General features: G+C 49.6%; 3 protein-coding genes across 3 annotated transcripts; 1 reads left to right on the top strand and 2 right to left on the bottom strand.

Moving 5' to 3' along the window:
• Window positions 1-72: 72 nt before the first annotated feature.
• Window positions 73-3,724, top strand: LOC139040953 (oocyte-expressed protein homolog; the record flags this gene model as incomplete). The annotated part of the gene is made up of 3 exons (XM_070488653.1): window positions 73-403; window positions 623-802; window positions 1,161-3,724. Coding segments are annotated over 3 exons (591 nt in total), but the record flags the coding sequence as incomplete, so codon positions are not given.
• A 6,978-nt stretch (window positions 3,725-10,702) lies between these two features.
• On the bottom strand, window positions 10,703-11,586 carry LOC106846554 (KH domain-containing protein 3). Its single transcript, XM_014865417.3, has 2 exons — window positions 11,283-11,586; window positions 10,703-11,093 (listed from the first exon to the last, which is right to left on the bottom strand). Exons 1-2 carry the CDS (start codon window positions 11,449-11,451, stop codon window positions 10,852-10,854), a joined length of 411 nt encoding a protein of 136 aa, XP_014720903.2. The 5' UTR covers window positions 11,452-11,586; the 3' UTR covers window positions 10,703-10,851.
• A 9,697-nt stretch (window positions 11,587-21,283) lies between these two features.
• On the bottom strand, window positions 21,284-24,935 carry LOC106846562 (oocyte-expressed protein homolog; the record flags this gene model as incomplete). The annotated part of the gene is made up of 3 exons (XM_044750561.2): window positions 21,284-23,847; window positions 24,206-24,385; window positions 24,605-24,935. Coding segments are annotated over 3 exons (591 nt in total), but the record flags the coding sequence as incomplete, so codon positions are not given.
• Between the last annotated feature and the right edge of the window lie 74 nt (window positions 24,936-25,009).

The following is a 25,009-nucleotide window of genomic DNA, read 5'->3' as shown; positions in this document are numbered from 1 at the left end:
GGGGGCGGTGGGAGGGGCGGGGCCCGTCGAGTGGGCGGGGGCGGGCCCGGCGGGAGGGGCGGGGCCCGTCCTTTGGACGGGGGAGGGCCCGGCGGAGGGGCGGGGCCCGGCGGCAACAGAGAAGGGCCCTGGCCACTGGCCTCCCGGGGTGCGGGGTGCGGGGTGCGGGGTGCGGGGCGGCGGGTCGGCCTGCCCCTGGGTCGCTGTGCTCGCGCGGTGGACGCGGCAGCGGCTGCGAGGGCCCGCGGGGAGGGGCGGACGCCTGCTGAGGCCCTGGCCGGGCTGCTGCGGCGAACGCCTCCGACCCCGCGGGCTCGGCCCCGGCCGTGGTGGTTTCCCGCGCGGGAGCTGAGCTGCCCGTCGGCGTGCTACCTGGAGGCTCGGCTGGCCGGCTGCGTCTTCGGTGAGCGGCCCCGCGCTGCCGGCGGGACGGCGTCCGCGCTGGGAGGGCAGCCCAGCGGAGCAGCTCCCCACAGTGTCTCGGCCGGGCGGGCTCGCGGGCCGCGTGTGCAGCCCCGGGGCGCGGCTTGCAGCTCTTCCCGCCCCGGCAGCCTTCCCCGAGGCCGGGCCGGCTCCCCTCGCCCTTCCGCGCGCCCCTCAGCGGCGCTCTCTTCCCGCCTAGGCCCCGACCGAGCCGCCGTCCCCGAGACGGAGTGGAGGAGCCAGGTGCTGCTGACGGTGCGCGCGGTCGAACCCGGCGGCGCGGTCGAAGTCAGCGTCTTTGGACAGCCCCACGGACAAAATCGGGTGAAGGGCGTCCTGCGGAGCCTCGCGGCCTGGCACTGGGAACGGCGCGCCCGAGGTGAGGGTCCGTGAGCCCTGCGGGAGGGGGGCGCCGCGGGCCGGCCGCTGGGCCGCACCTGGCTTCCCGACGGCCTCTCGGAGCCGCCCGGAGCTTCCCGCGGCTTCCAGCTCCGGGCGCGGCGGGCCGCCGCTGGGCGGCCCTGGGCGAGCGGAGGCCGAGCGGGCCCTCGGGCACCTGCGCCGGGACCGCGCGCGCCCTGGCCCCGCGCCGCCCCGGCCAGCCTCAGCCTGCTGAGGCCGTGGTGTCCACACCCCGGGTTCGACCCTCTGCCCTGAGCGAGCGTGCTGCGGCTCCACCGCCCCCTCCGCCCCAAGGACGGAGGGGTGGACAGCCCCGAGCGCTTTCCCTCCTCCAGGGGAGAAGATGGAGCAGCTGGAGGCGTTCTTGAAGGCCCGGGCGCCGCGGCCGCAGCCTCCCGCGCATCTTGTCGCCTGAGCGCTGCCGGGAGCCTTGTGGGAACAGGCCTGCTTTTGCCGGATCCCTTCGGAGAAGCAGGTGTACGCGACCTCTCCAGCCTTCTGGCCTGCGTCTCTTCCGGTAGTGGCTCCATTATTTTGATGCGAACGTGAGTTTGTAGTGTCATTCTAGTAAAGAAATGAGCTTCCCTTTTGCTCTTTGCTCACTTACAACTAACGAATTTATGAAAGACTGACTCTGTTCATTCACGTCCTGACGTGGCAGGGTAAGAGGCTGATAGGTAGTGGTTCTAGTTGTTTTTCTCCTCTTGGTTTCTGCTGTTTTGAAACTCTTAACCCCGTGATGCTTTTATGGTCAGAGTCAGGCCCTCAGGTACCGGGGCAGAGACGCAGGGGCAGTCTGCTTTGGGTTTTCTGCATCATTCGTTCTCAGACTTTAAAAGGGGCCAGAAGCACCTTGAGAGCTTGCTAACACGGTCTCCTAGGCTGCTGCTCCGTGACGCCGATTCCGTACCCTGGGCCCATGAATTCGCACAGCTGACGAGCTCGTGGGTAATACCGGTGTTTCCCCTCTGAGGGCCACCCTTCCGAAGCCGAAGCCGGGGGTTTGGCCCCTGAGGATGGCAGCGAGTGTGCCTTTTCTTCTTGGAGTGGAGCCTCCCTCCGTGCGCAGCGGCGGGTGTTCCAACACGCAGGCTGAGGCTGCCGGCAGTCATTCTGCTGGTGCCTGGATCCAGCCGTGGAGAGAGGGGGTGTCCTGCTGCCGAGCCCGCTGCCTCCTTCTCCCCTGAGGCCTGCAAGGCTGGGTGGCTTTCCCCTTACCCGTTACAATGCTGTGGGCGCTTTGTGCAAACCAGCTCCCACCCCTTGCTGCGTCCCCTTTCAGGAAGCAGAATTCTGGGGGAGAGGTTGCCAAGGGCTGTGTGGCTTCAGACACAACGTTGGAGTGGATTTGCCTCATGCGGTTTCTTCACCCCTTAGCAGTAACAGACTCTAGCTGTCTGCAAGGGTTTTAAACACACACCTGCACAGGCCTTTTAAAACGTGCTGCTTCGATTATGAATGATACTGAATGTTTTCCTGCTTCGCTTCGCGTTTTTGTAAAATGCCTTTACACTTTTTTGCATTCATTCTCACCATTACTTCTTTCAACTCAGAAGATAAGGATTTTTGTCATCTCCATAAGCGTTCTGTAACAAACAGTTGTCTATTATAACCAATATTTTCCAGCCCTTCTCAGGTTTTTTTTTTTTTTTTTGCATATGAGAAATTTGTCCCCCTTACCTCCCCACCCCCTTACGTTTAAGCCCCTGCTTTTTAGGAACTCCTGCTTTTTCTCCTTCTGTAGAAATTTGATAAATATTTCTATAGTTTTGGGGTGGGCCCCGTGGCCGAGTGCTTAAGTTCACGGGCTCCGCTTTGGCAGCCCAGGGTTTCGCCAGTTCGGATCCTGGGTTCAGACCTGGCACAGCTCCTTGGGCCACGCTGAGGTGGCGTCCCACATGGCAGAGCCAGGAGGACGTACAGCTAGGATATACAGCTATGTACTGGGGGGGCTTTGGGGAGAAGAAGAAGAAAAAGGATTGGCAACAGATGTTAGCTCAGGTGCCGATCTTTAAAAATATACATACATGCTTCTACAGATTCTTTTCTAGTGGGATTCCTACAAAGCCATTGAACATTTATGAGTTACTTGGAGGAAGAGGGTTATGTTTAAACTTGTTTCAATTCTCCGAAAATTATCCCAAATTAAATTACAAGGGTGCTGGCCCCGTGGCTGAGTTGTTAAGTTTGCGTGCTCCGCTTTGGCGGCCCAGGGTTCACCGGTTCGGATCCTGGGTGTGGACCTATGCACCACTGGTCAGGCCATGCTGTGGCGGCATCCCACATAGAAGAACTGGAAGGACTTACAACTAGGAAATACAACTATGTACTGGGGCTTTGGGGAGAAAAACCAGAGGAAGATTGGCAACAGAAGTTAGCTCAGAGCCAGTCTTCCTCTCACACACACAGTTACTGAACCGTCCCGCACTCCTTCCATTCTTTGCACACGGTGACACGTTGAAGTCCTAACTCCAGTCCCTCAGAATGGTGACTGTATTTGGAGAAGAGGGCCCTTAAGGAGGTATTTAAGGTAAGATGAGGTCATGTGGGTGGGCCCTTATCCCATGTGACTGATGCCTTTAGAAGCAGAGGAAAGATGGACACGTGTGAGTGCAGAGGAAAGACTTGTGAGGACACAGCAAGAAGGCAGCCATCTGCAAGCCAAGGAGAGAGGCGTCAGGAGAAACTGAACCTGCTGATGCCTTGATCTTGGACTTGTAGCCTCCACAACTTTGAGAAAATAAATCTCTGTTGTTTAAGCCCCCCAGTCGGTTATTTTGTTACGGCAGTCCTGGCAAACTAATACGACATTTAATAGGGTTTTTCTCTGTGTGCCCCTTTGTCTGTATGCCAACACAATGTTTTTACTACCTTCATAAATAACCTTTTACTATCTAAAGGGTAGTTGCTCTGTCATTCTGCCTTTCAGAATTTGGGGGTAATATTAGCTATGTATGTATGTATGTATTAGAGCTTGTATCACATACGGGGTCCTGTGCCAAGCACCTAAATAGGGTGCTTGGGGCATAAGGGACTTGCTAAGGTCATAGAACTAGGGCGTGGGGGTGGGTGAGATTTGAACCAAAACATTAATTCTAGGGTCTGAACTCGTATCTCCACACTATACTTTCCCATTTGCTTTTATTTTTCTCTGCAGCTGAATTTAGACTCATGTCTCACTGTTTTTATTTCTTTTTAAGAGGAATTAGAATCAACCTTAATTTGTGAAGAATCCACAGTATTTGTTCTATTGAAGGACGAGACAAGGTTTTTTCTGACAAGTTGCTGAAACAGAGATATTTAGAAGTACCACAGCCAAAATAAAAATAGCATCACTGACTTTATCTGATGATAAGTGTACTACACGCTCAATAATTTTTAAAGTGAGGCAATATATAAAGTATTACTCAAAAAAGTCTCACTGAGCATATGTTACTTTCAAGTAGCTTTCTATTACTCCAAATGTTTTTTTTCTTTTCTTTTTTTTTGTGGAAGATTAGCCTTGAGCTAACTACTGCCAATCCTCCTCTTTCTGCTGAGGAAGATTGTCCCTGAGCTAACATCCATGCCCATCTTCCTCTACCTTACACGTGGGACGCCTGCCACAGCATGCCTTTTGCCAAGCGGTGCCATGACTGCACCCAGGATCCGAACCAGCGAACCCCGGGCCGCCGAGAAGCGGAACGTGGGAACTTAACCGCTGCCCCACCGGGCCCGCCCCTCCAAATGTTTTTCTATTATTTTGGTAAAGATTTTATTGATACGTAGCATTCATATAAAAACATGCACATCCAAAGTGTGAGAAGATTCGTCAAACAATACAAAGAGACCACATCCATATAGCCAGCAGCCAGAGAAGAAAACCATTACCAGCACTCCAGAAGCCTCCATTTGCCTCCTTCCCAAGGATAACTACTGTTCTGGCTTAAACATAAGTGGAATTGTGGTAAGATTTTTATCCATGTTGCGAGTAGCTGCAGTTCCATATGAATTAACCGTAACCTAGTGTTCTGTTCCGTGCACGTCCACGTTGACTGTTTCCTGTTCAGGCCCAGAACGAATAGCGCTCCTATGAAAATTCTCCTATGTGACTTTTGGTGCGTACGTACACGCATTTCTGTTGAGTATATATCTGGAATTGAAATTGCTGGGTTATAGGGTGTGTGTAAGTTCAAGTTGCCAAGGTGATTGAACCAGCTTATGTTCCTTCCAGCAGCGTACGAGACTTCCAATTGCTCTCCATCTTGGTCAACAGTCAGAATTTTCATTTCAGAGACTTTGGGTATTAGTGCTGTTGTGCTGCAATTTTTAAAATTTTCATTGCTTGATTGGTTATAATTTGCACACTATAAGATTGTGTGTATATAATTAAAATCTTTTTAGGTAAACTTATGACTTGTGCCACTATCACCACAAACCAGTTTGGGAACATTTCCATCACTCCAGAATGCTCCCTTGTGCCTGTTTGCAGTCGGTCATCACCACTGTCTCCAGCTCCCGGCAACCAGTCTGCTTTCTGTCTCTGCAAGTTGCCTTTTCTGAACATTTCATACACATAGAATAGTATAGCTCGTAGGCTTTTGCGTCTGGCTTCTTCATCGAGTTGGAATAGCTCTGCTTTTTCATTGGGGGATTTAGTCCCTTCCAATTTAATGGAATTATCTGTATGATTGGACTTATATCTGCCATTTTGCTTTTTGTTTCCTGTCTTATGTCTTGTTTGTCCTTTTCCTCCTTCATTATTATGTGCTAGATAAATATTTATGTGCCATTTTAATTACTGTTTTTTAAATGATTTTTTTTTTCTTAGTGTCGCTTTAGGGATTGTAAAAATCTTAACTCATTACATTTCACTTCAGATTAGTGAAAACTTATTTCTGATAAAATGTAGAGACTTTCTTTAATTGAAATATCTGTGAATAAATGTAAAAAGGACAAAGGCTAAATCGGTGCCCACATTTGAAGGGAGGGAGGGAGGAAGGAAAAACAACTGAATAAATGGAGACACTGCATTCTTGGATAGCAAAGTCGAGTGTGGCACAGATGTCAATTCTTCCCAGATTAATCTAAAACCTCGATGCGATTCCAATTATAATCGCAACCACGTTTTTAGGGGGTGATGCTGCAGGGTGAGAGCCCTTCTGAAAGCCCAATTATACAGGTGCTTCAGAAGGACTCGGGAAGGCTATAACGAAGGTTTTTCCTAGGTGTCTAATGAAAAATTCGGATGAGGTGAGTAGTACAGATGTACATTAACTGAATCTGAGGTACTAACAGAAGTACACAGGCAGACGTAGAGATAGCCTGTCACATATGCTCCACAACTGAATTCTCAGGTGACTCCGGAGAAGCCGTAAAGAACTGAAATGGTATTCCTTGATACCTTTAGTGAGCCCATTCAAAGACAGACTGTTCACACTACACTATTTGCTGCCGCCAGTGTCCCCTGCCCCCAGAGACGCAGGCAGGATTCTCTGCTCAGACTGTCTGCAGTTCTCTCCCTCCGTTACAAATCCTGCTTTTGTTTTGGATGTTTCCTCATGGTGAGATCTAGGTTATGTATTTTTGGCAAAAATGCTGGGTGAACCATGTTGCGTCTTAGTGCACCACGTCAGGAGGCACACGGGTTTGTCCCCCGCCCCTCCCCCGCTTAGTGATATTTTGAAAGCCGTATTTTGGTCAGAAGCGTGGAGATGAGAAATTCTGATGAGGGAAACAGTGCCGACCTGGCTTAACTAAAGTGGAGCTGCGGGCGGACCTTGAGACGGGCTGTGATGCATGCTGCACAGCTGAGCTCAAAAGTTGTCTGCAGATTCTGTCAACAGTGAAGTTCTCCTCTGATGTCTTTCGTCAGCGTATTCAGAACCTGCCCAGACTGGCCTCTTTACTAACCCTCAGGCATTTTACCTGCAAAAATGTACAAACAAGAGTCACTATTTCCAGACTTGTGTAGTTTTTGCCTTTGTTCCTTGACAATCTTCCGTTGACTGCCTTGGGCCTCAGTTCCCCGAGTCCTCCCGTCTAATTCACCGCCTTCTTTTAGTTGGTAAGATATACTCTTTCATGCATGTATAATGTACATGTAGTCCAAAGGATGAAATGAGCGCTCTACTTCTTCTGCCACACGTCAGCTGGGTGAGCAGTGTGGGATAGGTTGCCAAGAGACCAAAGACAAGACCTGGAAGCATAGAATGAGACATATGGGTTCGCTGGGGAGTTGCTTACAGGGAAGGTCCAGTGGCAGCCGCCTGGACAGGCAATGTGCACCTGCTGCCGCCTCCTGAGAGAAACTTGCTTAAGTAGGCAGGGGAACAAAGCCTGTGTGCTCACCAAGGGGGACTGTCCCTGTATGACCTGCATTCCAAGGACCAGAGCTCCCCACCCCTCCCCCACCCCCGGAGGACGTCTGTCTTCCCTCACACCAGAGGGCCCTTGTGCTAACTCTCCCAAGAGAAAACAGCTGGGTTGGCCAAGCCCAGGACTGTGATCATCATTGAGTGCTGGCATGTAGCCCAGACAAGGAGCCTCAAGGACGCGTGGTTTACAGGGCACACGAGCCAGTGCCCCTACACTAGTGTACCTTAACAGAACAAAACCAGTATTTCGGGAAGCCGTCTGTATATACCTTTTCCCTCAACCAATTTTCTATGTATTTTTGTAGGTTGCTTCATCTGAAAAACAAAGGACCAAGACTTCCAATTGAACAGTGAGAGTAGGCTTGTCTTCTCAGATATTAAAACATTCTGTAAAGCTGCAGAGTTAAAACAGTTGGGTAGATATTGAAGACAGAAAAGTGACACATATGAACATAAAACAGATTGGTAACATTGAGTTTGTGTGAGTATATCAAAAATAGCTTTCATACCATGTAATGAGAAGATAAAGTGGTATGGCCATCTTGTAGGGAAGTTTGGCAATATAACAGTTGTAAAGTTGCTCATTCTTTAACCTAGCAATTCCAATTCTAGGAAGCTCTCCTTTAGAAATATTCCAACGTGGACACAAAGGTGCAAGTAGAAATTCAGTGCAGCAGTTTGTAACTGAGAAATCTGGGAAACAAGTTAATCAGCTAACGGGAAGGGAAAGGTTAAATTAAACTGTCCCTGTCCTCAAGAAAATCAAGCTGTGGAAGAAAACAGTAAGTGCAATTATGTAAGAGTACAAGGTAAGCTGTTAACAGTGGTTTCCCGTAAGAGTAGGTTTGAGAGAGCACATAGGGAGATCTGGGGACTTTGATCTGGGTGAAAACGGGTGGCACTGTCTCATGCCCTGCTTTGGGAGAAATCTACTAGGTTCCTTCTTTTATTGAGGTCACATTGGTATAAATTGGTGAAATTATATAAATTTCAGGTGTACATCATTATATTTTGACTTCTGTATAGACTACATCGTGTTCACCACCAATAGTCTAGTTTTCATCTGTCACTGAACAAATGTACCCCTTTACCCCTTTTACTCTCCCTCCATCCCTCCCCTCTGGTAACCACCAATCTATGCTCTGTTCTGTGTGTTTGTTGTTTTACCTTCCACATATGAGTGAAATAATACCGTATTTGGCTTTCTCTGTTTGACTTATGTCGCTTAACATAATACCCTCAAGGTCCAGCCACGTTGTCGCAAATGGCAAGACTTTATCCTTTTGTTATGGCTGAGTAGTATTCCATTGTATCCATATGCCACATCTTCTTTATCCATTCATCCATTGATGGGCACTTAGGTAGTTTCCAAGTCTTGGCTATTGTGAATAATGCTGCAGTAAACACAGGAGTGCATACAACTCAACAACAACAACAAATTAAAAAATGGGCAGAGGACCTGAACAGACATTTTTCCAAAGGAGATATACAGATGGCCAATAGGCACATGGAAAAATGGTCAACATCACTATTTTGTAGGGAAATGCAAATCAGAACCACAATGAGATATCACTTCATGCCTGTCACAATGGCTATTGTTGAAAAAACAACAAATAACAAGCGTTGGGGAGGATGTGGTGAAAAGGGAACATTTTTGGCAAAACTGCTAGTGGGAATGTAAACTGGAGCAGCCACTATGGAAAACAGTATGAAGATTCCTCAAAAAATTAAGATAGAACTACCATATGATCCAGCTATTCCCCTTCTGGGTATTTATCCAAAGAACATGAAATTAATAATTCTAAAAGATATATGCACTCCTAGGTTTCTTTTTCTAAATTCGATACTTTATATACATAAAGAATTTTACATAACGTCGTTACACCTAAATGCTTTTATTTGAAGTTCAACCTCCTTTTCTTGGCTCTCTCCAATCTCCAAGCAAGGATGTTTACTCATACCATCTTCTTCCTTCACAAAATCGTCTCAGACGTGACTGTATGTGTGTGCGTGTGTTCAGATATTTTTGTCTAAGTTTTGGAATAAAGACTCCTAAATGTTCCATTGGCTTGCTACCTGCCTCTCAGTAATCTTTCTTGTAAAGGAGAGAATCTGACATTCCGGTCATGTGGGTACTATGTAGAGGAAAAACAAAACAAAACAAAAAACATTGAGAACTAAGGTTCTAGTCTGATGTAGCCTCAGTTGGAACTTTGAGTCTACACTGATTTTGAGTCTTAAATGTTTCAAGTTCACTCCACCTAGGTTTTTCTTTGCCTCTTCTAAAAAGACTTAATAGCCTACTGTACATTCACCTTTGCATCTTTATTTCCCTTACTATAAACGGTCATTTAAAATTGGAGTGACCATCTATTAGCAGCGATCCAAAAGTCTATGATAGACATGCCACTCCCTGGGCTCTAAAGTTAGGTTTCCTTGAATTTTTAAAGTGAACGTTTGGTAACACTAAGATTAATGCGCGCTCTTGTCTTTTAACCCTAGCACCCAGCTGTTATGAGTTTGCTTCCTTCTTCCAGCAAAGGCACAGACATCCCAGTCGCCAGGAAAACGTGATGGATTGGCAATCATACTACAATATGTAACTGTACAAATTAACACGTGGTACATCTTAAATTTACACAATGTTCTATATCAAATATGTTTCAATTAAAAAAAAAAGAGGGTTCCACTGCCGCCCACGCCAGGGCTCCCAGCTGCTGGGGTTGCTAAGGGCAGAGTCACCAGCACTGCTTGTGTCTCGCTGCTGTCAAACCTCAGTGAAGGTCAGTGACCCTGGCGAGCCTTGAGGGGGCTCTTCCTCCCACTCTCCCCCTCCTCGCGCTGGCTTGCTGCTCACAGCGCCTACGCCGCACGCCCAGCCGCGAGGCCGGCTGGGAACCACGCGCTCGCGCGCCGCGCCGCCTTGAGGAGAGACCCCGCAGGCTGGGCGAGCTCTCCCCGCCAGGACGACTCCACGGGCCGCGCGCCCTCTCACCTGGCAGAGCCAGGCGTACGCGGGTAAAAGGCGCAAGGGAAGCACCTGCGTGGCCGGAAAACGGCGGCGTGGGGTCAGCTAGAAATCCCAGCGAGCGCACCTGCCTCTGGAGAGAAATCAGCCTAGAGCTCATATTGGCTGCTGAAGGAACGTGCCTCTCCCTCCCCTTCCACTGGCAATTAAGAGACGTTAGGGAAACTCCATTCTTCATTAAGGAGGTTCAGCTCTTTATTACAACTCTTTGTATTCGTATTTGCAAACACTGAACATGGATGGGGGACGAAGAACAACCCACCCACGCTCCAGATAGAGGCAACGCTAAAGTGGAAGCCCCTCTCTCACCCCAGGCGGAAATGCCTTCATAAGAGGGTGACCTGGCCCTGGGTGGTGTCCCGGGAGCCCTGCGTTGCCGCCTCCCGGAAGGCCTCGCGGGAGCTCTGCTTTCCCGCTTCCTGGGCAGGGGCCTTCTCTGAGCCTGGAAGAAGAAGATGAGATCATCTCACCTGTGGCCCCATACTCTTTCCACAAATAGAGTCATCCGCAGCGGCTGCGGGGGTTGGGAACCGGAATCTGAAAGCAGCGGGTCAATTCGGCCTTGGAGATCCCTTGCAAAGAAGAAAACTTCTCTTGGGCGAGCTAAGGATGAGACTGCCGCCCAACCACAGCCAGGAAGCATCAGGATCCCTCCCAAGGAACCAGGGCCTGCCCGGGGCACCCTCGCTCTCCCCAGCCCATACTTTGTGCCTGGAGTTGGCGGTGATAGTCAGCCAAGCTCATGATCATCTTGCATACATCCTTCTGGTAATCAGGCCGACCAAATATCAAGATCTCAGCCTCGCCTTCGCGGCCCCACTGATTAACGTGAAGCAGGGTTTGCGACACACACTCGACGTGCGGAATGTGCTCTCCGCCTGGGCCTGCGCAGGAGACAAAGAGGTCTCCAGGGGTGGTGCTTGGGGGCGGTGATGAAGGAAGTGAAGGAGGTGGGGTGCGGAGGGGCCTGGATTGGGGCCCGGGCCACAGGACAGGCTTGCCAAGGTGCCCAGCCACTCTGGGGGATGGGATAGGGAGGAAGCAGCATCGCTGCCCCTCTCAGGCCCACTCACCAAAGATTGCTTCCACCAGCCATGCCTCAAGATGAACTGCTTTTGGACTCTTCAGGTACACGGAGTGGAACCAGTAGGGCCGCTTGGTGGGGTTACCGAGCACCTCAAATAGAGTCCCTTCTTGCTGCTCCAGCTGCAGGAGCGTGGTAAACCGCTTGGGAGTAGCCATGCTTTGGTGGGCCCCGCAGGGACCGTGGTACAGTTGTAAACCCTAAGGCTGCCGTTGGGACCGACTGCCGCAGTAGCGCCCTGGCCTCTGCCTTATTTGAAGGGTTTTTGGCAAGCCCCTCCCCATTAGGGCCTTCCCATTGGATTCAAGGCCTCGCCTCCCAAACCTGGCATCCTAGACGTCTTCCCCGGATGGTGCAGGGGCACTGAGTTGAGCACCTGGGACACTCTCGCAGCGATGCCTACGTTGGGATCTGCCCTTTTCCCGTGTGCTGGGAGGGAAGGGCAGAGCTCCTGGCGTAAGGCTACCATCTGGGAAGCTGCAGCAACCTTAAGTGTGGACTCAGGGAGATAGGGAAGATCCGACATCAGGACAATATCCTTCAGAGGAGCAAAGTGATATTTGCAGAGACTCAGGTGCCTTTCAGTTTTGATGGAACCAGTTTGGCATTCCTGGGAGGCTGGAATAACTTTTGTTTTCCTCTCTTCAAAGCCCTAGTGTGTGGTTATATATCCTAGTTGTAAGTCCTTCTGTGTGAGCTCCCACCACAGCATGGCAACTGACAGAGGGGTGGTATGGTTCTGCCACTGGGAAACAACTCAGGTGGTGGAAGCAGTGAGAGCTCCAAATGTTAACCACTAGGCCTTCAGGGTTGGCTCTAGAATAACTAATGGGAAATCTACTTACATGCATAGAAAAAGCAAAAACTGGGGCACATTTGTATGGTGATGGAAACTATACTTTGGGTGATCACCACATTGTAGTCTCTACAGAATTGAAATGCAACAACGTACACCTCAAATTTATATAATATAAATCAATGTTACCTCAAAAAATTTCAGAAACAAAGAAAAAGAAAAAACTCAAGGAGTAAAAAAGATATTCAAGGGCTAAAGTAAGTCCCCCCCCCCCCCAGCCCCACTGTCCCACCACATGCCCGATTGGGTGAGCAGTGTGGGATAGGTTGCCGAGAGACAGAAGAAAAGACCCTGAGAATGAGACATAGGGGTTTACTGGGAGTTACTTAAAGGGAAGGTCCAGTGGTGGCTGGCTAGACAGGCAATGTGCATCCGATACCACCCCCTGACCCCTGAGAGAAGCTTGCTTAGGTAGGCAGAGGAGCAAGGGCTGCATGCTTGCCGAGGGGCACTGTCCCAGTACAACCTGCATTCCAAGGACCAGTGCCCCCGCCCCCTGTCCCCAGTCCCCCATCCCCCGCCCTGGAGGGCCTCCGTCTTCTCTCAGCCTGTGAGGGTCTTGGTGCTCTCTCCCATGAGAAAGCAGCTGGGTTGGCCAAACCAGGACTGTTATCATCATGAGCGCTGGGGCAGAGTCCAGACATGACCCTCAAGGACACCTGGTTTTTAAAGGGGCACACCAGCTAATAGCTCTACAGACAATTCCTCCTGAGCCCTGACAGATAAGTTCCCTCCCCAGAGGCCACCACATTTCCAGGTTCTTCCTTAACCTGTCAGAGACAGTTGAGTACACCCAACAGAAGATGGTCCGTGTGCTCTGGACACCGGAGGAGGAAAGTGAAACCCAGCACAAAGAAGTTAAAAAATCTCCGCTAGAGCAAAAAACGTTTGAGATAAGCTTTGCTAACTGCAGCTGTGCACATTCAGCACAACCAACTGTTGTTTAACACAACCAGGTCTTTCTGTCCCTCCTTAGTGTATGAGTGAGCTGCCTTTCCCAGGGAGTCAAGGTCCAGACATCAAGCTGCAGCCTCACAAGGCCAAACACAGGCTGAAGATGAGAAGTAACCAGAAAAGTCCAGAAGGTCAAGGAAAAAGAAACTCAGTCTTTAAGGCCAAACATGCTGGTGGGAATGTGCCCACCACCATGGCCATGCACTCCACTCCGCTACCTACAACTGCAGATAAAAACTCCTGCATTTCTCCTGACAAATAAAAATGGCAAGTAATAGGATATATTGGAGTATATGAGGAAGTCATTTGGTGTAAACCTAATTCGGCCTGACCTTGCCTTTCCAAAAGGGCCTGACAGAGGCCGTTGAGCACACATTGTATATCTGCTTTAGAGATTCCCTATGGCAAGAGCAAAAGGCCCTTGAGATAAAGGTGCAACTTCCCTCCCCCTCCCAATGTTGGCATCTCCTTAAGGATTAAGTATCTTTCCTTAGGCTAGAAACTGATTGCTGTGCTCACCTGTGACCACGCAGCTCGAGACAATAGACTTGCCTCCTGCTATGCCCACCAAGATAGCAGACCCACTCCCTGCTGTGTCCATCAAGCGCTGTGCAGACAGGGCAATCTTGTGACTATTGTGGGAGGGACATTTCAGTCATATGCGAAACACCCTCTTTGAGGGTATATAACTACCCTGTGTACCCTCACTTCTTTGGAGTGCTCTCTTCCTTTGTGGAAAGACTCTCCCAGGTTATAATCCTAAAATTTAAGCTCAGTAAACTCACCCAAATTTTCATTTATAGATTGGTTATGGATTATTTTCGTCGACACTCCCTTTGAGGAGGTGGATCTGAGTCCTAACTCCCACCTCTTCTGTCTGCCTTTAGATATTCAACCTCTTTCATTGCCACAAGCCTGGTGTTTCAGTTTTTCTTTAAAATTTTTTTTATTACAGTAACATTGATTTATAATATCATATAAATTTCAGGTGTATATCATGATATTTTGATTTCTGTGTAGTATACATCAGCTTCACCACCCAAAGGCAAATTATAATCTATCACCACACACATGTGCCCAGTCACCACTATGTCCTCCCCCCCTCCCCAATCCCCTCTAGATCAAGGGATCACCAAGGCCAAATTGACCCGCTGCTTTCAGATTCCGGTTCCCAACCCCCGCAGCCGCTGCGGATGACTCTATTTGTGGAAAGAGTATGGGGCCACAGGTGAGATGATCTCATCTTCTTCTTCCAGGCTCAGAGAAGGCCCCTGCCCAGGAAGCGGGAAAGCAGAGCTCCCGCGAGGCCTTCCGGGAGGCGGCAACGCAGGGCTCCCGGGACACCACCCAGGGCCAGGTCACCCTCTTATGAAGGCATTTCCGCCTGGGGTGAGAGAGGGGCTTCCACTTTAGCGTTGCCTCTATCTGGAGCGTGGGTGGGTTGTTCTTCGTCCCCCATCCATGTTCAGTGTTTGCAAATACGAATACAAAGAGTTGTAATAAAGAGCTGAACCTCCTTAATGAAGAATGGAGTTTCCCTAACGTCTCTTAATTGCCAGTGGAAGGGGAGGGAGAGGCACGTTCCTTCAGCAGCCAATATGAGCTCTAGGCTGATTTCTCTCCAGAGGCAGGTGCGCTCGCTGGGATTTCTAGCTGACCCCACGCCGCCGTTTTCCGGCCACGCAGGTGCTTCCCTTGCGCCTTTTACCCGCGTACGCCTGGCTCTGCCAGGTGAGAGGGCGCGCGGCCCGTGGAGTCGTCCTGGCGGGGAGAGCTCGCCCAGCCTGCGGGGTCTCTCCTCAAGGCGGCGCGGCGCGCGAGCGCGTGGTTCCCAGCCGGCCTCGCGGCTGGGCGTGCGGCGTAGGCGCTGTGAGCAGCAAGCCAGCGCGAGGAGGGGGAGAGTGGGAGGAAGAGCCCCCTCAAGGCTTGCCAGGGTCACTGACCTTCACTGAGGTTTGACAGCAGCGAGACACAAGCAGTGCTGGTGACTCTGCCCTTAGCAACCCCAGCAGCTGGGAGCCCTGGCGTGGGCGGCAGTGGAACCCTCTTTTTTTTTTAATTGAAACATATTTGATATAGAACATTGTGTAAATTTAAGATGTACCACGTGTTAATTTGTACAGTTACATATTGTAGTATGATTGCCAATCCATCACGTTTTCCTGGCGACTGGGATGTCTGTGCCTTTGCTGGAAGAAGGAAGCAAACTCATAACAGCTGGGTGCTAGGGTTAAAAGACAAGAGCGCGCATTAATCTTAGTGTTACCAAACGTTCACTTTAAAAATTCAAGGAAACCTAACTTTAGAGCCCAGGGAGTGGCATGTCTATCATAGACTTTTGGATCGCTGCTAATAGATGGTCACTCCAATTTTAAATGACCGTTTATAGTAAGGGAAATAAAGATGCAAAGGTGAATGTACAGTAGGCTATTAAGTCTTTTTAGAAGAGGCAAAGAAAAACCTAGGTGGAGTGAACTTGAAACATTTAAGACTCAAAATCAGTGTAGACTCAAAGTTCCAACTGAGGCTACATCAGACTAGAACCTTAGTTCTCAATGTTTTTTGTTTTGTTTTGTTTTTCCTCTACATAGTACCCACATGACCGGAATGTCAGATTCTCTCCTTTACAAGAAAGATTACTGAGAGGCAGGTAGCAAGCCAATGGAACATTTAGGAGTCTTTATTCCAAAACTTAGACAAAAATATCTGAACACACGCACACACATACAGTCACGTCTGAGACGATTTTGTGAAGGAAGAAGATGGTATGAGTAAACATCCTTGCTTGGAGATTGGAGAGAGCCAAGAAAAGGAGGTTGAACTTCAAATAAAAGCATTTAGGTGTAACGACGTTATGTAAAATTCTTTATGTATATAAAGTATCGAATTTAGAAAAAGAAACCTAGGAGTGCATATATCTTTTAGAATTATTAATTTCATGTTCTTTGGATAAATACCCAGAAGGGGAATAGCTGGATCATATGGTAGTTCTATCTTAATTTTTTGAGGAATCTTCATACTGTTTTCCATAGTGGCTGCTCCAGTTTACATTCCCACTAGCAGTTTTGCCAAAAATGTTCCCTTTTCACCACATCCTCCCCAACGCTTGTTATTTGTTGTTTTTTCAACAATAGCCATTGTGACAGGCATGAAGTGATATCTCATTGTGGTTCTGATTTGCATTTCCCTACAAAATAGTGATGTTGACCATTTTTCCATGTGCCTATTGGCCATCTGTATATCTCCTTTGGAAAAATGTCTGTTCAGGTCCTCTGCCCATTTTTTAATTTGTTGTTGTTGTTGAGTTGTATGCACTCCTGTGTTTACTGCAGCATTATTCACAATAGCCAAGACTTGGAAACTACCTAAGTGCCCATCAATGGATGAATGGATAAAGAAGATGTGGCATATGGATACAATGGAATACTACTCAGCCATAACAAAAGGATAAAGTCTTGCCATTTGCGACAACGTGGCTGGACCTTGAGGGTATTATGTTAAGCGACATAAGTCAAACAGAGAAAGCCAAATACGGTATTATTTCACTCATATGTGGAAGGTAAAACAACAAACACACAGAACAGAGCATAGATTGGTGGTTACCAGAGGGGAGGGATGGAGGGAGAGTAAAAGGGGTAAAGGGGTACATTTGTTCAGTGACAGATGAAAACTAGACTATTGGTGGTGAACACGATGTAGTCTATACAGAAGTCAAAATATAATGATGTACACCTGAAATTTATATAATTTCACCAATTTATACCAATGTGACCTCAATAAAAGGAACCTAGTAGATTTCTCCCAAAGCAGGGCATGAGACAGTGCCACCCGTTTTCACCCAGATCAAAGTCCCCAGATCTCCCTATGTGCTCTCTCAAACCTACTCTTACGGGAAACCACTGTTAACAGCTTACCTTGTACTCTTACATAATTGCACTTACTGTTTTCTTCCACAGCTTGATTTTCTTGAGGACAGGGACAGTTTAATTTAACCTTTCCCTTCCCGTTAGCTGATTAACTTGTTTCCCAGATTTCTCAGTTACAAACTGCTGCACTGAATTTCTACTTGCACCTTTGTGTCCACGTTGGAATATTTCTAAAGGAGAGCTTCCTAGAATTGGAATTGCTAGGTTAAAGAATGAGCAACTTTACAACTGTTATATTGCCAAACTTCCCTACAAGATGGCCATACCACTTTATCTTCTCATTACATGGTATGAAAGCTATTTTTGATATACTCACACAAACTCAATGTTACCAATCTGTTTTATGTTCATATGTGTCACTTTTCTGTCTTCAATATCTACCCAACTGTTTTAACTCTGCAGCTTTACAGAATGTTTTAATATCTGAGAAGACAAGCCTACTCTCACTGTTCAATTGGAAGTCTTGGTCCTTTGTTTTTCAGATGAAGCAACCTACAAAAATACATAGAAAATTGGTTGAGGGAAAAGGTATATACAGACGGCTTCCCGAAATACTGGTTTTGTTCTGTTAAGGTACACTAGTGTAGGGGCACTGGCTCGTGTGCCCTGTAAACCACGCGTCCTTGAGGCTCCTTGTCTGGGCTACATGCCAGCACTCAATGATGATCACAGTCCTGGGCTTGGCCAACCCAGCTGTTTTCTCTTGGGAGAGTTAGCACAAGGGCCCTCTGGTGTGAGGGAAGACAGACGTCCTCCGGGGGTGGGGGAGGGGTGGGGAGCTCTGGTCCTTGGAATGCAGGTCATACAGGGACAGTCCCCCTTGGTGAGCACACAGGCTTTGTTCCCCTGCCTACTTAAGCAAGTTTCTCTCAGGAGGCGGCAGCAGGTGCACATTGCCTGTCCAGGCGGCTGCCACTGGACCTTCCCTGTAAGCAACTCCCCAGCGAACCCATATGTCTCATTCTATGCTTCCAGGTCTTGTCTTTGGTCTCTTGGCAACCTATCCCACACTGCTCACCCAGCTGACGTGTGGCAGAAGAAGTAGAGCGCTCATTTCATCCTTTGGACTACATGTACATTATACATGCATGAAAGAGTATATCTTACCAACTAAAAGAAGGCGGTGAATTAGACGGGAGGACTCGGGGAACTGAGGCCCAAGGCAGTCAACGGAAGATTGTCAAGGAACAAAGGCAAAAACTACACAAGTCTGGAAATAGTGACTCTTGTTTGTACATTTTTGCAGGTAAAATGCCTGAGGGTTAGTAAAGAGGCCAGTCTGGGCAGGTTCTGAATACGCTGACGAAAGACATCAGAGGAGAACTTCACTGTTGACAGAATCTGCAGACAACTTTTGAGCTCAGCTGTGCAGCATGCATCACAGCCCGTCTCAAGGTCCGCCCGCAGCTCCACTTTAGTTAAGCCAGGTCGGCACTGTTTCCCTCATCAGAATTTCTCATCTCCACGCTTCTGACCAAAATACGGCTTTCAAAATATCACTAAGCGGGGGAGGGGCGGGGGACAAACCCGTGTGCCTCCTGACGTGGTGCACTAAGACGCAACATGGTTCACCCAGCATTTTTGCCAAAAATACATAACCTAGATCTCACCATGAGGAAACATCCAAAACAAAAGCAGGATTTGTAACGGAGGGAGAGAACTGCAGACAGTCTGAGCAGAGAATCCTGCCTGCGTCTCTGGGGGCAGGGGACACTGGCGGCAGCAAATAGTGTAGTGTGAACAGTCTGTCTTTGAATGGGCTCACTAAAGGTATCAAGGAATACCATTTCAGTTCTTTACGGCTTCTCCGGAGTCACCTGAGAATTCAGTTGTGGAGCATATGTGACAGGCTATCTCTACGTCTGCCTGTGTACTTCTGTTAGTACCTCAGATTCAGTTAATGTACATCTGTACTACTCACCTCATCCGAATTTTTCATTAGACACCTAGGAAAAACCTTCGTTATAGCCTTCCCGAGTCCTTCTGAAGCACCTGTATAATTGGGCTTTCAGAAGGGCTCTCACCCTGCAGCATCACCCCCTAAAAACGTGGTTGCGATTATAATTGGAATCGCATCGAGGTTTTAGATTAATCTGGGAAGAATTGACATCTGTGCCACACTCGACTTTGCTATCCAAGAATGCAGTGTCTCCATTTATTCAGTTGTTTTTCCTTCCTCCCTCCCTCCCTTCAAATGTGGGCACCGATTTAGCCTTTGTCCTTTTTACATTTATTCACAGATATTTCAATTAAAGAAAGTCTCTACATTTTATCAGAAATAAGTTTTCACTAATCTGAAGTGAAATGTAATGAGTTAAGATTTTTACAATCCCTAAAGCGACACTAAGAAAAAAAAAATCATTTAAAAAACAGTAATTAAAATGGCACATAAATATTTATCTAGCACATAATAATGAAGGAGGAAAAGGACAAACAAGACATAAGACAGGAAACAAAAAGCAAAATGGCAGATATAAGTCCAATCATACAGATAATTCCATTAAATTGGAAGGGACTAAATCCCCCAATGAAAAAGCAGAGCTATTCCAACTCGATGAAGAAGCCAGACGCAAAAGCCTACGAGCTATACTATTCTATGTGTATGAAATGTTCAGAAAAGGCAACTTGCAGAGACAGAAAGCAGACTGGTTGCCGGGAGCTGGAGACAGTGGTGATGACCGACTGCAAACAGGCACAAGGGAGCATTCTGGAGTGATGGAAATGTTCCCAAACTGGTTTGTGGTGATAGTGGCACAAGTCATAAGTTTACCTAAAAAGATTTTAATTATATACACACAATCTTATAGTGTGCAAATTATAACCAATCAAGCAATGAAAATTTTAAAAATTGCAGCACAACAGCACTAATACCCAAAGTCTCTGAAATGAAAATTCTGACTGTTGACCAAGATGGAGAGCAATTGGAAGTCTCGTACGCTGCTGGAAGGAACATAAGCTGGTTCAATCACCTTGGCAACTTGAACTTACACACACCCTATAACCCAGCAATTTCAATTCCAGATATATACTCAACAGAAATGCGTGTACGTACGCACCAAAAGTCACGTAGGAGAATTTTCATAGGAGCGCTATTCGTTCTGGGCCTGAACAGGAAACAGTCAACGTGGACGTGCACGGAACAGAACACTAGGTTACGGTTAATTCATATGGAACTGCAGCTACTCGCAACATGGATAAAAATCTTACCACAATTCCACTTATGTTTAAGCCAGAACAGTAGTTATCCTTGGGAAGGAGGCAAATGGAGGCTTCTGGAGTGCTGGTAATGGTTTTCTTCTCTGGCTGCTGGCTATATGGATGTGGTCTCTTTGTATTGTTTGACGAATCTTCTCACACTTTGGATGTGCATGTTTTTATATGAATGCTACGTATCAATAAAATCTTTACCAAAATAATAGAAAAACATTTGGAGGGGCGGGCCCGGTGGGGCAGCGGTTAAGTTCCCACGTTCCGCTTCTCGGCGGCCCGGGGTTCGCTGGTTCGGATCCTGGGTGCAGTCATGGCACCGCTTGGCAAAAGGCATGCTGTGGCAGGCGTCCCACGTGTAAGGTAGAGGAAGATGGGCATGGATGTTAGCTCAGGGACAATCTTCCTCAGCAGAAAGAGGAGGATTGGCAGTAGTTAGCTCAAGGCTAATCTTCCACAAAAAAAAAGAAAAGAAAAAAAACATTTGGAGTAATAGAAAGCTACTTGAAAGTAACATATGCTCAGTGAGACTTTTTTGAGTAATACTTTATATATTGCCTCACTTTAAAAATTATTGAGCGTGTAGTACACTTATCATCAGATAAAGTCAGTGATGCTATTTTTATTTTGGCTGTGGTACTTCTAAATATCTCTGTTTCAGCAACTTGTCAGAAAAAACCTTGTCTCGTCCTTCAATAGAACAAATACTGTGGATTCTTCACAAATTAAGGTTGATTCTAATTCCTCTTAAAAAGAAATAAAAACAGTGAGACATGAGTCTAAATTCAGCTGCAGAGAAAAATAAAAGCAAATGGGAAAGTATAGTGTGGAGATACGAGTTCAGACCCTAGAATTAATGTTTTGGTTCAAATCTCACCCACCCCCACGCCCTAGTTCTATGACCTTAGCAAGTCCCTTATGCCCCAAGCACCCTATTTAGGTGCTTGGCACAGGACCCCGTATGTGATACAAGCTCTAATACATACATACATACATAGCTAATATTACCCCCAAATTCTGAAAGGCAGAATGACAGAGCAACTACCCTTTAGATAGTAAAAGGTTATTTATGAAGGTAGTAAAAACATTGTGTTGGCATACAGACAAAGGGGCACACAGAGAAAAACCCTATTAAATGTCGTATTAGTTTGCCAGGACTGCCGTAACAAAATAACCGACTGGGGGGCTTAAACAACAGAGATTTATTTTCTCAAAGTTGTGGAGGCTACAAGTCCAAGATCAAGGCATCAGCAGGTTCAGTTTCTCCTGACGCCTCTCTCCTTGGCTTGCAGATGGCTGCCTTCTTGCTGTGTCCTCACAAGTCTTTCCTCTGCACTCACACGTGTCCATCTTTCCTCTGCTTCTAAAGGCATCAGTCACATGGGATAAGGGCCCACCCACATGACCTCATCTTACCTTAAATACCTCCTTAAGGGCCCTCTTCTCCAAATACAGTCACCATTCTGAGGGACTGGAGTTAGGACTTCAACGTGTCACCGTGTGCAAAGAATGGAAGGAGTGCGGGACGGTTCAGTAACTGTGTGTGTGAGAGGAAGACTGGCTCTGAGCTAACTTCTGTTGCCAATCTTCCTCTGGTTTTTCTCCCCAAAGCCCCAGTACATAGTTGTATTTCCTAGTTGTAAGTCCTTCCAGTTCTTCTATGTGGGATGCCGCCACAGCATGGCCTGACCAGTGGTGCATAGGTCCACACCCAGGATCCGAACCGGTGAACCCTGGGCCGCCAAAGCGGAGCACGCAAACTTAACAACTCAGCCACGGGGCCAGCACCCTTGTAATTTAATTTGGGATAATTTTCGGAGAATTGAAACAAGTTTAAACATAACCCTCTTCCTCCAAGTAACTCATAAATGTTCAATGGCTTTGTAGGAATCCCACTAGAAAAGAATCTGTAGAAGCATGTATGTATATTTTTAAAGATCGGCACCTGAGCTAACATCTGTTGCCAATCCTTTTTCTTCTTCTTCTCCCCAAAGCCCCCCCAGTACATAGCTGTATATCCTAGCTGTACGTCCTCCTGGCTCTGCCATGTGGGACGCCACCTCAGCGTGGCCCAAGGAGCTGTGCCAGGTCTGAACCCAGGATCCGAACTGGCGAAACCCTGGGCTGCCAAAGCGGAGCCCGTGAACTTAAGCACTCGGCCACGGGGCCCACCCCAAAACTATAGAAATATTTATCAAATTTCTACAGAAGGAGAAAAAGCAGGAGTTCCTAAAAAGCAGGGGCTTAAACGTAAGGGGGTGGGGAGGTAAGGGGGACAAATTTCTCATATGCAAAAAAAAAAAAAAAAACCTGAGAAGGGCTGGAAAATATTGGTTATAATAGACAACTGTTTGTTACAGAACGCTTATGGAGATGACAAAAATCCTTATCTTCTGAGTTGAAAGAAGTAATGGTGAGAATGAATGCAAAAAAGTGTAAAGGCATTTTACAAAAACGCGAAGCGAAGCAGGAAAACATTCAGTATCATTCATAATCGAAGCAGCACGTTTTAAAAGGCCTGTGCAGGTGTGTGTTTAAAACCCTTGCAGACAGCTAGAGTCTGTTACTGCTAAGGGGTGAAGAAACCGCATGAGGCAAATCCACTCCAACGTTGTGTCTGAAGCCACACAGCCCTTGGCAACCTCTCCCCCAGAATTCTGCTTCCTGAAAGGGGACGCAGCAAGGGGTGGGAGCTGGTTTGCACAAAGCGCCCACAGCATTGTAACGGGTAAGGGGAAAGCCACCCAGCCTTGCAGGCCTCAGGGGAGAAGGAGGCAGCGGGCTCGGCAGCAGGACACCCCCTCTCTCCACGGCTGGATCCAGGCACCAGCAGAATGACTGCCGGCAGCCTCAGCCTGCGTGTTGGAACACCCGCCGCTGCGCACGGAGGGAGGCTCCACTCCAAGAAGAAAAGGCACACTCGCTGCCATCCTCAGGGGCCAAACCCCCGGCTTCGGCTTCGGAAGGGTGGCCCTCAGAGGGGAAACACCGGTATTACCCACGAGCTCGTCAGCTGTGCGAATTCATGGGCCCAGGGTACGGAATCGGCGTCACGGAGCAGCAGCCTAGGAGACCGTGTTAGCAAGCTCTCAAGGTGCTTCTGGCCCCTTTTAAAGTCTGAGAACGAATGATGCAGAAAACCCAAAGCAGACTGCCCCTGCGTCTCTGCCCCGGTACCTGAGGGCCTGACTCTGACCATAAAAGCATCACGGGGTTAAGAGTTTCAAAACAGCAGAAACCAAGAGGAGAAAAACAACTAGAACCACTACCTATCAGCCTCTTACCCTGCCACGTCAGGACGTGAATGAACAGAGTCAGTCTTTCATAAATTCGTTAGTTGTAAGTGAGCAAAGAGCAAAAGGGAAGCTCATTTCTTTACTAGAATGACACTACAAACTCACGTTCGCATCAAAATAATGGAGCCACTACCGGAAGAGACGCAGGCCAGAAGGCTGGAGAGGTCGCGTACACCTGCTTCTCCGAAGGGATCCGGCAAAAGCAGGCCTGTTCCCACAAGGCTCCCGGCAGCGCTCAGGCGACAAGATGCGCGGGAGGCTGCGGCCGCGGCGCCCGGGCCTTCAAGAACGCCTCCAGCTGCTCCATCTTCTCCCCTGGAGGAGGGAAAGCGCTCGGGGCTGTCCACCCCTCCGTCCTTGGGGCGGAGGGGGCGGTGGAGCCGCAGCACGCTCGCTCAGGGCAGAGGGTCGAACCCGGGGTGTGGACACCACGGCCTCAGCAGGCTGAGGCTGGCCGGGGCGGCGCGGGGCCAGGGCGCGCGCGGTCCCGGCGCAGGTGCCCGAGGGCCCGCTCGGCCTCCGCTCGCCCAGGGCCGCCCAGCGGCGGCCCGCCGCGCCCGGAGCTGGAAGCCGCGGGAAGCTCCGGGCGGCTCCGAGAGGCCGTCGGGAAGCCAGGTGCGGCCCAGCGGCCGGCCCGCGGCGCCCCCCTCCCGCAGGGCTCACGGACCCTCACCTCGGGCGCGCCGTTCCCAGTGCCAGGCCGCGAGGCTCCGCAGGACGCCCTTCACCCGATTTTGTCCGTGGGGCTGTCCAAAGACGCTGACTTCGACCGCGCCGCCGGGTTCGACCGCGCGCACCGTCAGCAGCACCTGGCTCCTCCACTCCGTCTCGGGGACGGCGGCTCGGTCGGGGCCTAGGCGGGAAGAGAGCGCCGCTGAGGGGCGCGCGGAAGGGCGAGGGGAGCCGGCCCGGCCTCGGGGAAGGCTGCCGGGGCGGGAAGAGCTGCAAGCCGCGCCCCGGGGCTGCACACGCGGCCCGCGAGCCCGCCCGGCCGAGACACTGTGGGGAGCTGCTCCGCTGGGCTGCCCTCCCAGCGCGGACGCCGTCCCGCCGGCAGCGCGGGGCCGCTCACCGAAGACGCAGCCGGCCAGCCGAGCCTCCAGGTAGCACGCCGACGGGCAGCTCAGCTCCCGCGCGGGAAACCACCACGGCCGGGGCCGAGCCCGCGGGGTCGGAGGCGTTCGCCGCAGCAGCCCGGCCAGGGCCTCAGCAGGCGTCCGCCCCTCCCCGCGGGCCCTCGCAGCCGCTGCCGCGTCCACCGCGCGAGCACAGCGACCCAGGGGCAGGCCGACCCGCCGCCCCGCACCCCGCACCCCGCACCCCGCACCCCGGGAGGCCAGTGGCCAGGGCCCTTCTCTGTTGCCGCCGGGCCCCGCCCCTCCGCCGGGCCCTCCCCCGTCCAAAGGACGGGCCCCGCCCCTCCCGCCGGGCCCGCCCCCGCCCACTCGACGGGCCCCGCCCCTCCCACCGCCCCCTC

This window comes from Equus asinus, chromosome 18 (genome assembly GCF_041296235.1).
Source record: "Equus asinus isolate D_3611 breed Donkey chromosome 18, EquAss-T2T_v2, whole genome shotgun sequence".
NCBI lineage: Eukaryota > Metazoa > Chordata > Mammalia > Perissodactyla > Equidae > Equus > Equus asinus.
This window is presented reverse-complemented; position numbering and strand designations above follow the sequence as displayed.